Source organism: Homalodisca vitripennis, chromosome 4 (genome assembly GCF_021130785.1).
Source record: "Homalodisca vitripennis isolate AUS2020 chromosome 4, UT_GWSS_2.1, whole genome shotgun sequence".
Classification (NCBI taxonomy): domain Eukaryota; kingdom Metazoa; phylum Arthropoda; class Insecta; order Hemiptera; family Cicadellidae; genus Homalodisca; species Homalodisca vitripennis.
Genome location: NC_060210.1, coordinates 105,360,167 through 105,375,263, shown reverse-complemented (window position 1 = coordinate 105,375,263; position 15,097 = coordinate 105,360,167). Strand labels below are relative to the sequence as shown.

At 32.1% G+C, this 15,097-nt stretch overlaps 1 protein-coding gene across 2 annotated transcripts in view; it reads right to left on the bottom strand.

Moving 5' to 3' along the window:
• LOC124359888 (vacuolar protein sorting-associated protein 13A-like) overlaps positions 1 to 13,271 on the bottom strand; it is a 119,884-nt gene extending 106,613 nt beyond the window's left edge. For both annotated transcript variants that reach the window (XM_046813004.1, XM_046813005.1), the window contains exons 1-2: positions 13,110 to 13,271; positions 5,896 to 6,068 (exon numbers count right to left, since the gene is read on the bottom strand). In XM_046813004.1, the coding sequence (XP_046668960.1) occupies positions 5,896 to 6,036 (141 nt within the window). In that variant the 5' untranslated portion in view covers positions 6,037 to 6,068; positions 13,110 to 13,271. The remainder of the gene's footprint in view (positions 1 to 5,895; positions 6,069 to 13,109) is intronic.
• Between the last annotated feature and the right edge of the window lie 1,826 nt (positions 13,272 to 15,097).

Sequence of the window (15,097 nt, the reverse complement as noted above, 5' to 3'; positions counted from 1 at the left end):
TACCAAAGGAAATTAAGTGACAGAAAATAAATTGCTAAACTGGCTAATGGCGATATGAATTTTAAAGTAGATTATGAATTATAACAGAATATGGGTATGCACGAGTATAGAGAAATAAGGAATAAATATATAACAATCGCTGTAAATTCAGAAATTATTATTTAGTCCAATGATTAAAGCAAGCGCAAAGGAATGTAACCAGTATGTTATGAATAGAAATGACTGAACAGATTACTCATAATATTATGATGCCTAAGATTTAGATTCTTGACTCTTAAGTAACGCCCCACAACTATCTAGATAAAAATATTACTTACAGTAATATGTCATAACTGTAAAAATGTCAAAGTGATGTTCAATAAATAGTTAATCACGTACGTTAAATGAGAGGTTATGTAAAAAAATTTAAATTGATGAAATTCAGTCAAATTTAACAATATTTATGAACAAATAGCCCTCATCTTTGGAACACCTTGATTAATTACCTCTCAGTAACGGTAAAAACAGCCAAAAATTTGATAAAGATTTTATTTTGATTTTATGTTAATTTATGATCATAAAGTTAACACCAATGATAATAACCCGTTTTTTATGTTCAAAAAGCGCTAAAAGAAAAACTGCAGTGGGATTAAAACCAGCGTTTGAATTGAGAACTGACAATTGTTTTTATTTATTAGTTATAATTTTTTACTCATATACCTTAGACTGAAACCAACTATTAGTTAACTAATAAGAGAGAAACGAAAATGTCACATATGGAGCTAGACCGTTTTAATGTAGGCATTTGAAATCATATTAGAAATATTGTTTTGGGTTGTCTTAAAAGTTTGTTTTTTCACGGGAACATAAATTGCACGAATGATATAGAGGGCTGATTACTATAAATTCAGTTTAATTTGTTAAGTTGTATAATCTAGAGTACTGTGTAAAAATACGTTTATATAGGCTATTAAACCCTTACAGAACCAGAGTCTTATGTAGACTATAAGGAACATCTAGACAGTGTCAAGTAGCGTTAGGAGCTGGCACTCAATGTGTTTAAGTACACGTTTACCCTGTTTTATAAATCTGAATTCGGAAATCTAAAAGTTCACTTAAAGTTATTTTTAATGTGTTTTACCCCATATTACAGATCATTTATTTCTTCAGGAGTAAACTAAAACATGCTTTCTATCTACCTGTTAAATATATATTCCTGTAGGTTCCTGCTAAAATACAAAAATATACGCGCCATCACTACTCCATTACCTTTCGATGAGTTACATAAGGGTACAAAATAAAGTGTAATTTGAAAGTAAGATTCACGAAATAAAAATAATAATTTATTTGTGGTCTATAAATGACGTTGAAACCAAGAAGACAAAATGCCCATGACTTTATTACACCTGTAAATATAAAGAGTAATAAAAAGTGTCCTACATTTGTAAACACATGTACGTTAACCAGCTGACAATAACCACTTGTGCTGTGTAGAGGCTTACGTTTGATTTTTTTGACGCAATAATGTAGTTAATACGAGAAGAATTTGCTAAAACTGCAGGTAAAATGCTTCAGAATGTCAGAAATATTCAGTAAAGCGTACGGTATATACTTTTTCACATATTGATTATGCATATTGTACTGCTATTAGCATAGTTTTATTTATGATATACTAGCTGTTTCCCGCGGCTTCACTTACTTTTCGTAAGCTTTGGCCATTTATGTGCAATTCTTCAAGCTAATTATATTTCCAACGGTCATGTGGAGTTTGCCTTGTAGCCACGATCAAGAAAATCTGTGTATATTTACAGCCACTGTACACGTACATGTACTTTATGATAAAGTGGTATAACACTCAAGTTTTTAAGTTCAACCAGAAATTTATCTAAAATACAAATATACATCATAACTTGGCGCCTTCAAATAGTGTTGGGATATTTATATATGTAACTGTCTCGTAATTGCAGTTTATAGTGTGCAGGCGCTTTAAATATTTTGATCTTATGCAGCGCCGCCTGGTCACGAGTTCCATCAATGGGCATAGCATATAAACCTTCTCCGTGGATAAGTACATATACATACACATTTTCCTAATCATCGGCCAAATAGTTTACGATTCTATAAAGGACATACAAAAAAACATTCATTTATGTTTGAAGACCCATGGAGCAATTGAAAAATTCTTTAAAATATTACAAAATGTTAATGAAAACACTACTTTTCCATATTGTTTATTTTTTAGACGAGGCCTTTTGATTATTGTGTGTGTGTGTGTGTGTGTGTGTGTGTGTGTGTGTCGTTGTGCAGATAAACACACCATTGTGTTGTCTCTGTCTGACAGTGTCGTGTGGGATAGATTGCGTCAGAGCTTGTATAGCCTACGTATACTTGTCCAACATTGATCAATACTACTGCATGCTGCGTTACTCACCTACTCAATCGTAATTATATGCCAATATCATAGTATTTACAGCAGACTATTTTAATGACTATGAGTATATGACTATAGCACTATCCAAAATGATACTAAGTTATTGGGTTATTTTATTTAGAACCAAACTCATAAGCTTTTACAAAACAACATTTATAATTCTTAAAAATATAAAAAGGTGCAACAATACGACACAGGCTGTCCTTGAAACAGTTATGTCTTAAATAGGAAAGAAAGCCTAAAACATCTCAATATGGCCCCTAACTAATTGACTGATTTACAGTATGATCATGTAACTACGGGCAGTTTATAAGTAAAGTGGAGAGGTAATGGTAACACAGCAATAGATTTAAAATAATCAAAACATGCTATTAGAGTGTTTTTTTTAATAATCAGAAGAGTTATGTGGTGAGGTTTGAATTGCAGATTAAAAAAAAATTTGTAACCATGTCAAACTATTCAAACTATTTCCTGTTACATAATGATAACTTTACGTACTTAAGATAACTTGAAAAATTAACACTATTTATTATACACTAAGGTTACATATTTAGTTTTCATTGTCTAGTTATAACTAAAACATCGCTTATAAAGCTTGCTGTGCTCTAGGTGTCACTGAAAGCGGAAAGAAGAAAGTCGTTTCCTACAAACGGGATTGTCGCATACATAATAACTAATAAAATAAACAAATTAAATTTATGATACATTGAAACTTAAAACTGAAACGAAAGCGATAATTACGGTTGTTGTAAATCATTTGTATCATCTTCCCTTAATAAAGGAATATCGTTGGTTAGACAGTTAAACTTTAATAATAATAATAATAATAATATAATCAATAACATTTAAAGATCTAAAATACAAGGTGCCTTTTCAGTAATATCATTTACCGTACTACTATTGTGTATTACACACTAACTAGTAAATAATAAGAGACGACAGCCAAAACCCATCTATCGGTATTCCCAGGACTTCCTAATGGGCTTCGGTCAGACAAAAGAAAACCTAATAACTGCTACGTTAACCATTGTTGTTGATATTTGATGATTCTTGTACTAACTTTTTTTGGTTTTTTTTGTGTGTCCTAAGTTCTCAAAATAACTAGTGAGTGAATGTTTTATCTACCTTACAATAACTTTAAATATAATTTAAACTGTGGGGGTTTTATAAAACATTCAAACTTTTATTGGCCAAGACATTTGATAGAGTAACATTAGAGATCCCTAGTTTGCGCCATTCTTCTTCTTTTTATAACACCTTCAAAACAAGGTGTCACTTGCTAGGGGTTCGTATTTTAAAATGTTGACTTATCCCCAAAATTCCTCCATTGTGGGGGGGGGGGGGGTGGAGAGTAAAACATTTTCATACGTCAAAAAACTCCTCAATTGGTCCTATAAACATTCATCAAAGTAAATAATTTCATCTCTATTCATAAGAAAGTTAATAAGGGGGGTGGGACTTTTAAGACACCCTGTATAATAATACTATAATAATATTAATGACAAGGTCTATAACTGGATGTACTCGCTAGATACTCTAAACTAGAATTGTACCGTGGTGGTTCTGATAACCCCCGTGACGTTAGTTGTTTAACCGGCTTTGTTATTTGCACACCTTACCTAGGATTACAAACCAATCTGTATCAAATCTCGTCCTTACTCTGAAGTGGATTTTAAATGTATCACCACAGAAACTTCTAATCTTTTAAAATGACGTGTATGCATGGTGGTATGGTTGTATATCTCCATGACGAGCTTTGGGACTCGTCATATGATATAATAACCACAAACGGTTATAAAGATTGCCTACTTTCTTACTAAAAATAAGTTTGTGGTAAGAAATTGTTAGGCTCATACTTTTCTTGATTTTGTATCCACTTCGAAAGACTGAAAACAGTCAACAAGTTTCCTAATTTTCCAAAATACATTATACTGATTTCTAATGTACCATGACATAATGATGAGAAATGAAGATAGACTTTATGCGCGTTTAGGCATGTGGTCTATATTAATAATTTGTAAGAATACCGTAATCTTCGTGTTACTGTCTTTCAAAGTGTCATAGATTTAAATCATTCAGTTACAATGTATCACCACATTTGAATACTTCGATGACATTATTAGCTGCAGCAAGACACAGGAAGACTACAACAGGAGAATGAACAAACATAAGAGTGTATTCTCATTAAAGAATATTGTTCTTCCCTCAGATGCAGTTTCTTTGATCGGCTTCTTCTACCATCTATATCACTCATACACAAATTTCCTGACAATATCCCGCTACTTTCAAAAGATTATTTCCCATTATCATCGGAGGCAGTCACTGTTTACAACAATCTTGGGCAACAAATTTACCTAATTAGTCTATGTGCTATATACTGTAGAATCATATACTTCTGACATCCAACACCTGCAAAATACTCAAGATAAACATTGATCCTTTTTGAGCAGTCTAAGCGTAGTGAATCAAAGCAGATTTCTGTACAGAAGGAATCTCATGCAACCATATAAACTATTCAGCAATAATGACATCACCTACTGAGATGTTACTTAAAATTGATTATATATTCGAAATCTGTTTCATGGTACATTCAAAACTATCTGGGAAAATAAACAATTATGAGATAATGAGGTACCTAATTATGAGTTTAAATGTTATGGCTACTTCACAATTTACAGGCCAGGATAAAAGAATGTCGCTGGTGATATCTTAACACATACTAATTTGTAGTTATAGTTATAAAAAACTTGATAAAATTGTAAATATTTACAATTTACCATAGTGACACATCATGCGGGAAAACTACTAGGTGTGGAAAAGACATCATAAAAATAGAAGAGGTCGGGAAAGTAACATCTAGAGGAGTGTGCGCTGAAATAAACCCGTTTTTGCAGAGATGAATGTGAACTATCAACTCATCGATTTGAAAGACTTTGTTGGCTTTAAAGAATCTTCACCGTTAAAGGACCAGTAAGAAACCAATACATTGTTAATAGTGTCGAATGGTATACAAGATCTCCATTTGTGTCCCGTACCTAAATATTTCACATAAACATCATAATTTAAATAACTATTAACAGTAGTGCTTATTCATTCTGGTCGAGGATCCTTATTTATATCCCAAGTAATAAAACAATACGTCTTTGGGAATAGATTAACCACTAACCGCGGTAGTTGTATTATAACTACAACCCTCATAGCATTTGACAGGCTGAGCGTTATAATGGAATTGTATGAAAACCTATAAAGTTGGATTTCAAGAAAATACATTTCAATATTACAAAAAGGGGATTTATCTTAGATGGACCTTTTATGCAACAATGCGAATAGCTTTATGAATAAAACTAAATTTGTTGGTTGTGTTTACAAAATATAAATTTTGTTCAGTACAATGATTTATTAAATTGTGTTATTTTAATTCATTACGTTTAACACGAAGAGTTCCTAACATAATTCAAAGCAAGAAGTTATGTTAATGTATTTACCAAAGCTTCAGGTTTCAGCTTCAGTTCTGATAGCTGAACGTCACCACTGAATATGCCGACATTGAGGTTCTCTGTGTCGAGGTCTTGGATGTACTTCCCTAGGTAGCGGTTCAGTAATGTGGCTACAACACCTTCAAACATCGTGCTTACTTCTCGGACTGGCTCTCAGTTACCTTTGAACATAAAACAACTTCTGTTATTAACACTCATTGGATATTACAGGACATTAGTGTAACAACAGAAGTTATGGTAATCGATTGTGTATGCCTTGTTCATACGAATATATCGATCACTGGACCGATAGTTGGTGCTGGCCACAGGATCACCGCTGGTAAAACAGGAGCAACTTGACCTAGAAATGAAACCCGGTGATGCAGAGGATTTAATTAGGTCTAGTGAAGTAAAGAGAGTGGTAAATTTAAGGCTGGTTTGACATTATTCCTTTTATATGATTTGTGAAGCGTATATTTTTCTAAAAGAACATTCAAAACTCAGAGCTATAATTATGCAATTTTCAATACAGACATAATTAATTAAAAAATAAATTATTGAAAATTAATTTTATCACTTTCGCATTTTACAACAGCAAGCAGTTGTCCTAAACAAAAGTCATCAGTAGCAAAGATATATATATCTTTGTATTATCTTCCCTTGATACTGGGACATCGTTATATATTGGTTAGACAACTAAACTAAGAAAACACATCAAAGCAGGGGGAGGGGTAAAAAATGGTCATACGTTAATAAAACTTCTCAGTTGGTCCTATAAACATCCCCCAAAGTAAATATATATATATAAAAGTTAGTTTGGTTATTTAAACGCATATGTGACATATACGGGCAAATACAAAATAATTGAATCGTAAAAAGTGAGGGTTCTGTGGTGTAATGGTAGCACGTTCACCCGGCAAGTGACAGATCCGGGTTAGAGTCCCGGCGGAGCAAGTACTTTTTGCGATTCAATGTTTATTGAAATTATATATATATATATATATATATATATATATATATATATATATATATATATATATATATATATATAATATGTTATTAAGCACAGGGCCTTCTTAAAATCATGTTCTTCGTCCGTCTGTATTATAAACTCGAGGTAAAAAGGTCCTAGAGAGTGGATACTTGATACATAGGTCCCTCTGTGCCAAGTCTGGCTGTACGTTTGTTTGCTTCTTTATAAATTATAATAGAAAGAGCCCATAGGCTTGACACTTGTTATATAGGTTCTACTTTGTCCAATGAGAAACTGTGTCTGTCCGTCTGTGTAATTAACCTTTCGTTATGTTCTGTCGGACGCGTGTCCTTTGTAATTCCTATGTACTGGTTTATTGAAGAGTGCTGTAATCAATTATATCCTATTTCGAATGAGTGCCAACTTGTAAATGCAGCTTTATACAGTTTTCAAGTTGTATAAATAAAGTAATATGTGATAACATAATTATCACTAATCTAAAACACCAGCCAACCATTTTGATACACAAATACACATTTTTAGCTATTTAATTATAGTAACGTACTGCTTTTGAAGTAAAATTGGCCTGGAGAAAAATAAAATCCCCTAACTGTGAAGAAGCGACTAATGAAGTGTGAAACATAGTTACACCCTTGAAGTGGTTAGCTTCTTTGGTGGCATTGCCACAGTGAACACACAGCTCCTGTTGTGGCATTGCCACAGTGAACACACAGCTCCTGTTGTGGCATTGCCACAGTGAACACACAGCTCCTGTTGTGGCATTGCCACAGTGAACACACAGCTCCTGTTGTGGCATTGCCACAGTGAACACACAGCTCCTGTTGTGGCATTGCCACAGTGAACACACAGCTCCTGTTGTGGCATTGCCACAGTGAACACACAGCTCATGTTGTGGCATTGCCACAGTGAACACACAGCTCCTGTTGTGGCATTGCCACAGTGAACACACAGCTCCTGTTGTGGCATTGCCACAGTGAACACACAGCTCCTGTTGTGGAATTGCCACAGTAAACACACCAAACGGCCAAGCAAAAAGAATACTGCTATTACAGTTTCACAATTTATTATTAAACTTAAGAATGCAACAATTATACAAACTCGAATCGTAGACAATCAATACAATTGTATTACTATTCGAAGCGCGTCTATACAAGATATACAAAGTTTCCTTAGAAAGTCCCTATACAAGTTTCCTCACTTAGCCATACTTGCACCGTGTTGCATAAATTAAATATTATGAAATGCAATCTGTAACATATTGTATAGTAAGTATGTTGTGCTCACAATATATTAACCTTATGGATTTTATACATTGAAGAGCTATTGCAGTAACAGCATAATGTCTAAAAACACCGTCTATGGTACAACTCTGGTTTTGACACTGAAATACGTTTCAAATGGCGTAAAACATACCATATTATGTAACCTATAATATTATTTGTACAAATAATGTATCGCCAAAAGCCATGCAATCAGGATGCTCTGTAACAAAATTAAACATTCCATTGAAACACGCTCCAAATGGCGTAAAAGATAACATACAATATTATTTGTACAGATAATATATAGGGAAAACTCATGTAAACAAAATGTCCCGCAACAAAATTAAACACTCCACTGAAACGCGTTCCAATAGCGTAAAATATAGCATATGTATCCTATAATATTATTTTTACAAATAATACATAGCGAAAAGCCATGTAAACATGATGCCCCGCAACAAAATTATGCACTCAATACTTTTGACTGTGAGGGACTCACAATATCATACTAATATTATGTTGGAGTGCTCTGTTATACTATTTTGCTGTGATTAATAATTTAAAACAGTTATGTCTGCAGTGTTCTAAAATACTTTAAATATTTTATCTACAGTTTCAATTAGCTGAGAATGTAAAGTACACGTTATGTTGAAGATTAAATCTATTTGAAGTTTGAATTTAAAATAATACATTTATACTAACAATATTACGTTATAAATTGATATTTCATAGGAAAAATTGTCATTATTTTGAGCCAATCGTATATAGAATTATGCTAGTGGTAATTAAATTCATGAATTATTCATATACATCATCTTATACTGTTTTCTGAAGGGAATTTGAACAGCGGCATGTACTGCTTATGAACAATCAACAAAGCGTATTAGGTATTTCTGTAGATTTACTAATGCTTTGTTTATTTATTAATCTAATTTTATATTAATTTTGTGTTCGCTCGGCCTGTCACGGTATGAATGAGCGCAACCCTATGTATAAATAAATATATATCCACAGAATTTAACTGTTTAACAATAATTGTAAAAGCCACCGAGTCTCGCTAAACCTCAAAATTTGTTGAAACACAATATCAATCTTTTTACAATTTCTGAATGTTTCAATTCTTACTACATTATATAAAATGTAAACATTGTAATGTATTTTTACAACTACGATCTTCACAATTTACAGTAACAGTAAAAGTTTTTTGTATTTTGTATATAACAAAATCACTAGGTAATTGTTTCACTTTTTAATTTACGGAATATCATATTCTCGTATTTAACCATAAGTCAGTTTTGAAGGATTCGGAACAGTCCTTTAAAAATAAGCACTTTCTTTTGTGCATGTTTACAGTAGTTGCTTTGTAATTTTTTATTATTGAGACAGAGAAATTTGTAAAAATATGAAATATATATTTGTCATGTCTGCAATATTAATTATACTATAATATAAGTAAACATTATGTTGAAAATTAAATCTAGTTTGAATTTAAAATAATACATTTATACTAACAATATTACATTATTAATTGATATTTCATGGGGAAAATTGTCATTATTTTGAGCTCAATATATATACGTATATATATATATATATATATATATATATATATATATATATATATATATATATCATGGGAGAGGGATGATTGTGTGGAAATTAAAGTTAGAATCTATTAGGATTAATAATTATAATAACTACCGGTAGTTTAGTTTTATGGGTGTATTAGAAGTATCGTTATGTTTAAAACGTTTTTAATATTTACAGACGTAGTTAGTTTATTAATTTGTTCAATTTTCATTTACGTGATAAAGCTATTATATTAATTTCTTCATGTTATTTAAATTTAATGTTTTTAAATTTTTATTCATAAGGAAATATTTAATTTAATTTGTTAATTTCTTGTCGCAGGTTAAGTGTAAGAAAGGGCCATCTGGCCCAAACTTTCTCCGTATAAATAAAGAATTTTTCATTTCATTTCACAGACTAGTGCGTTGCTGTTTTGGGCTAACGCTCTGCGGACCCGAATCCCTACAGGCTTCTATATTATTTTTGCCAAAATGTCACATCTCTCTAGTAAATACGAGAGTCAAAACCAAGGCTGTGGTATCATTAGTCTACGTCGTCGTAATTATGACTGGACCGAATTACATTATTGTAAAGGACATTCTCCGTAACTCCCCCCCTAACATCGTGTTTACGAAAAAAAAAAGAAAAAAATTCAATCTTGACAAAACATCCGCTAAGATTCCGCTTAGAAAAGCACAAAGTAAGCACAAAATACATTAATGTTTGCAGTAAAATAATGAAGTAGTAGGTTTTGAATTAATTTGTCTTTGACTAAGGTGTAATGTTACCGCTTCAATTTCTTCACAGACTTTTATGTTTGTGTATAAATTGGTTATATCAATAGTGATCAATACTACAATGGGAGATAGAGACCAATGTAGTTTTAGAAAGAAGTCAGAGAACATGTCAAGTGTCTCTAAGAAGTTACCCAAATCTTTTTGTGAAATATGGTCAATTTTTGACGGTCTTATGAATCGCAATAGAGGCTATGCACAAAAGAGGAACCTTTCCGTAGGTGTTTAACAAGAAGATATGATTGGCGTTCTGGTTGCGATATAAAATTCTTGTGTAATTTTGGAGGAATATAAAAATACTGGTGTATTCAAATATTTAAAACCATTGGATCAATGGGGCTTTTGACAAATTTACATTTTTACATAGAAATAATTAATTATTCTGTAAGGTTTTCGTGAAGTTTTTTACGTATTTTTTCACTTAATAAATACTTTGTTTTTTACCCATAGTAAAATCTATCATTATTATTGTAGTATCTCCTTTATCTACCCTTATCTATATTGTTTTAGGAAGAAGTTAAGGCAGATTTGGATCAGACATACTGGATCTGACAATATTGAGAAACTGGTCAAGAATACGATCCGAGGCTAATTTGGGTAGGCCTAATACCCAACTACATTTATATGTAAACTTAACTATTTACTTTTCAATGAATTGTATTTTCAATAAATGTCAATTTAATAAAGTTGTTTGAAAAACAGTGTATCGTTCTAACTTTACTTTTAAATTCCAAAGCACCCGAAACTAGTTTTATATTATCAAATTTATGCGTGAGAGCATAATTCAGTATTTTTATATTATATACTGTATACCACATCATCATTTAAGATGGTAGTTATGGGTTTTGGCTATTTTTATTAACGTTAAAGGTTCCGACATTTATATCTACTATACGAGAGATTCTGCACAAAATGTGATCGACTATGGAACTTAACCAAACTATGCAATTGCTGGCTTTTTTCAACTTTTGATACCAACTAGGCTCTATACCGTGCCGTGTTTGTGTGAATTTACAAAAAAACACCAAAGTTATCGTATTCACAAGAACAAAAATACACACAACAAATGTACATTTCTCTTCATGAGGGTTTATGGAAGGAAGTTTACCTAAATGTGAATAACTTGATGAAGCCTCATTCGATTCTCAATGTTGTCCTTTATGTGAAGCTATAACTGTATTGTAACCGTTTCTAATAGTGACCATACAAAATAACAAAAGTAGCAAAATATTAATTATTTTGTTTACTTCCAATTGGTTTTTAAATTTCCATATTAAAATGTTGCTTTTGTAGAGTGTTAAAATATCCTTTTAGCATATCTTGAAATTGCTATAACATGTTTCTCCATAAAAGGACGTCAAATTAATTCATGGTTAGTTATTAATAGATATATTGGATAATTGAAGATAAAAACAGACATTATAACAGATAAAAGGTTTAAACAGAACTCAAATTAATATGATACCTACTTGTCCAACACTCTCTTGTAATCTAAAATGGCGTCTTTAAAGACAAGATAATAGAAATGTTGGCGATTGACAATTGGGTTAGTATTTTTATATAGTTTAAGTGATAATTAATTAATTGCAATAAGTTTTAAATGACTGGAGTTGTTATGAAAAGCTGCTTGTACAGAGTACAAGTTACCTGCTCGACTATAATAAAGGCATTTTATATTTAATTTGATCCATTTATATTTCTCATGTTAATATGAGACATAAAGTTTAATTATGTCACTGTAAACTATTTTCATATACTTAAATTCAATTAATTCCGATGAGATCATTATCTGAAATTTTTACATTTTCCACTTCCTTATAGGTTATTAAGATTATGCAATCATAACATGAAAAGATATTAAACACAAATCCGTCAATATACGAGTATAAAACAAATTTACCTTGAAATCTCAATAACTGAATAAACGTACAGGAGAAATGATTTAAATTAATTTTTGCTTTAGTATGAAGACCAAAATTAGGGTATAAAAATGTCACCAACCGTTTAGAAATTTTTAGTACATAATATTTGTTATTATCGATTTGTGTTAGTAATGATTTTTGCACAACGCGTTAACTTCAAATTGGCACTTTCGAAAGTTAATTGGAAAGTTAATGACGTATTAATTCCCCTTGCCAATTCAATAATTTCTTATCTTCCCTCATTTTTGACCAACTTTATATACTAAATAAGAGAAATCAATATTGACATTTTTATATCCAATAAAGAAACCTTTGAAAACTAACAGCAATGATAATAATTATTATAATTTCCAAATTGCCAATAATAACATTTAAAAGCTAATTATTTTAATATGAAATTAAAATTACTGTTATCGTAAAATAATTGAATAAATGGAATTTACCTTGTTGTTAATGACTTAATCTAGTTTTCAACAAGGAAAACAGTGTGCCATATGTTTTCTTGTTTCGCGATTATTCTATTTGCTTTTGACTATTAGCTGATTGGAAACTTTGAGCATGAACTCAGTGAACCTGAATATTATCGAGAAACAACAATTCTCGGGAATTAACATTAACGTTAATATTAACAAATAATCTGGACAGCAGCGGACGGAAGGCCGGCTATGCTAGTGCTACTCACCACTTCTCAGAACACACATACGGCCGGGTGCTGGATGATTTGTGTCAGCATAGACGAGTACTAGATACAGCCTAGTATGTGTACATGTCCTGGGCGGGTTCACATGGAATTTACTCGTCGAACAGAACAGCGAGAGCAACAAGACTGCCGTCAGTCGGTCAGAGGGACTCTGCTATTGATCTGCTGCGCGAGCACACCCACACGCTGGGAGAGTTTATTGTAACAGCAAGTCTTGGGGGTGGTCAGCACTAGCACCTGAGGACTCGCAATGCGACACCTCAACACGTCTTCAACTGTTCCATTGCGGGGCTGACACTCACATTGGTCATTTTACTTGTTGTCACAGTACAACATAGAATACAGTGCACGCATGTGGCAGTTCTTTGTCATGCCTTTTAGCTCCAGAAAGAGACATCGATCCCAACCTGGGACGTAACTGTTACATTTTCATTAACATAATTTAGTTTCAGATAAACTACGACTCCTAAATAGGCTATGCTAAATATTATGTTTCAGAGCTTCCTCTACAGTCAGTGGACCTAGAGTCCAGGTTTAGTGGTTTAGTGGGTAAAAATCCCAAATAACTGGGGACTTATGAAGGTTCCCTCTGCTTAAAAAAAGTCTTATACACGGGTGCCCAAAAATATGGGACAATAGGGTTAAATTGGTGAAAATAAACAACACTTTTCCCTAACACTTTTCCATCCCACTTTGTTTAACTTCTGCCTGTATATCTACTTATACTTTTACTCTTTTTATTCTAACTTACGGCATTGTAGCTCTGCATGTGTGCATGACTTATTAGAGTGTAACTTTCTATCGGAAGAAAAAATGCTATCTTTTATAGTTTTCAACTGGCGGCAAACTTTCAAAACTATAAAACCGAAGAGGCGACAACAAATTTCAAGAAACGTAAAATATACCTTGTAATGTACTCAAAATGTTTTATAAGCCGATAAGTAAATAAATACTTAACAATACTTAAATACGACTTACTACTTTTGCCCAATACACTTCAATTATAAGTCGAACATCAATCATTAAGCTGATAACAATTTATTCCGTTATTTTTCACATAACTAATAAAGGATTAACATTTTGGTCTTTAGAAGCTATCTTTTATGTGTCGACATTTTTCCACTTCTCGCTGGTTTTCATGAAATTTTGGTTTAAGTATTTAAAACAGCGTCATTTTGAAAATATAAATGATAGATTTTTTATTTCCGCAGGAAGTTACATCCTATAATAAGACATACAAACTTGCAAAACTAGAACGCCGTACCTTGAACCGTTTCTGAGTTATGGTTTTCTTAAATTAAAAATAGAGACATACAGGCAGAAGTTAAATGAAGTGAAATGGACCATAGTGTAGCAGGATCTATTTATTTATTTCCACTTGTTTACAACCCTGAATGTCTCCTCAAATTTATTAAACGCCGTGTACATTTTTTAGATAATACATTTCTTCATTATGTAAGAGATGTAATACATCTCTTCTTCGTTGTAAGTTAAACCCATCCTATTGCCCTAAGTTTTTATGTCTGGTCTACAGCATGTAAAAATTATATTTACTTTTCTGCTAAGATCTGTCCTTCGTTTAAAAAACTATTAAGGTATGCATAGCTGATGTTGCAAAATAATAAATGAAAGCGACATCATTCTTTATGGATAAAATGAATAAATAAACATATCAGAATGGGCAAAATATAGTTCTATAGTTATTCTAGGCCTTAACGAAATTTGAGGAGAGGTCCAAATTCCGTTACCTTGACTTGAGATTTGAAAAAAATGTTACACTAACCTAGTGAAAAATTAGTATGGTCAATTCTTCTGAATTACATTATACATATTTTAAGTGTCTCTGATGTCGAAAAGATGTACATTTTTCGTTTTTAGCTTCTTCGTCGTCGACTTTTTCCGATCTCTTCAGACGAACATGGCTGCAGATTCAAATCTAGGAGTCAAATCTGTAACAGCATTAGATTATA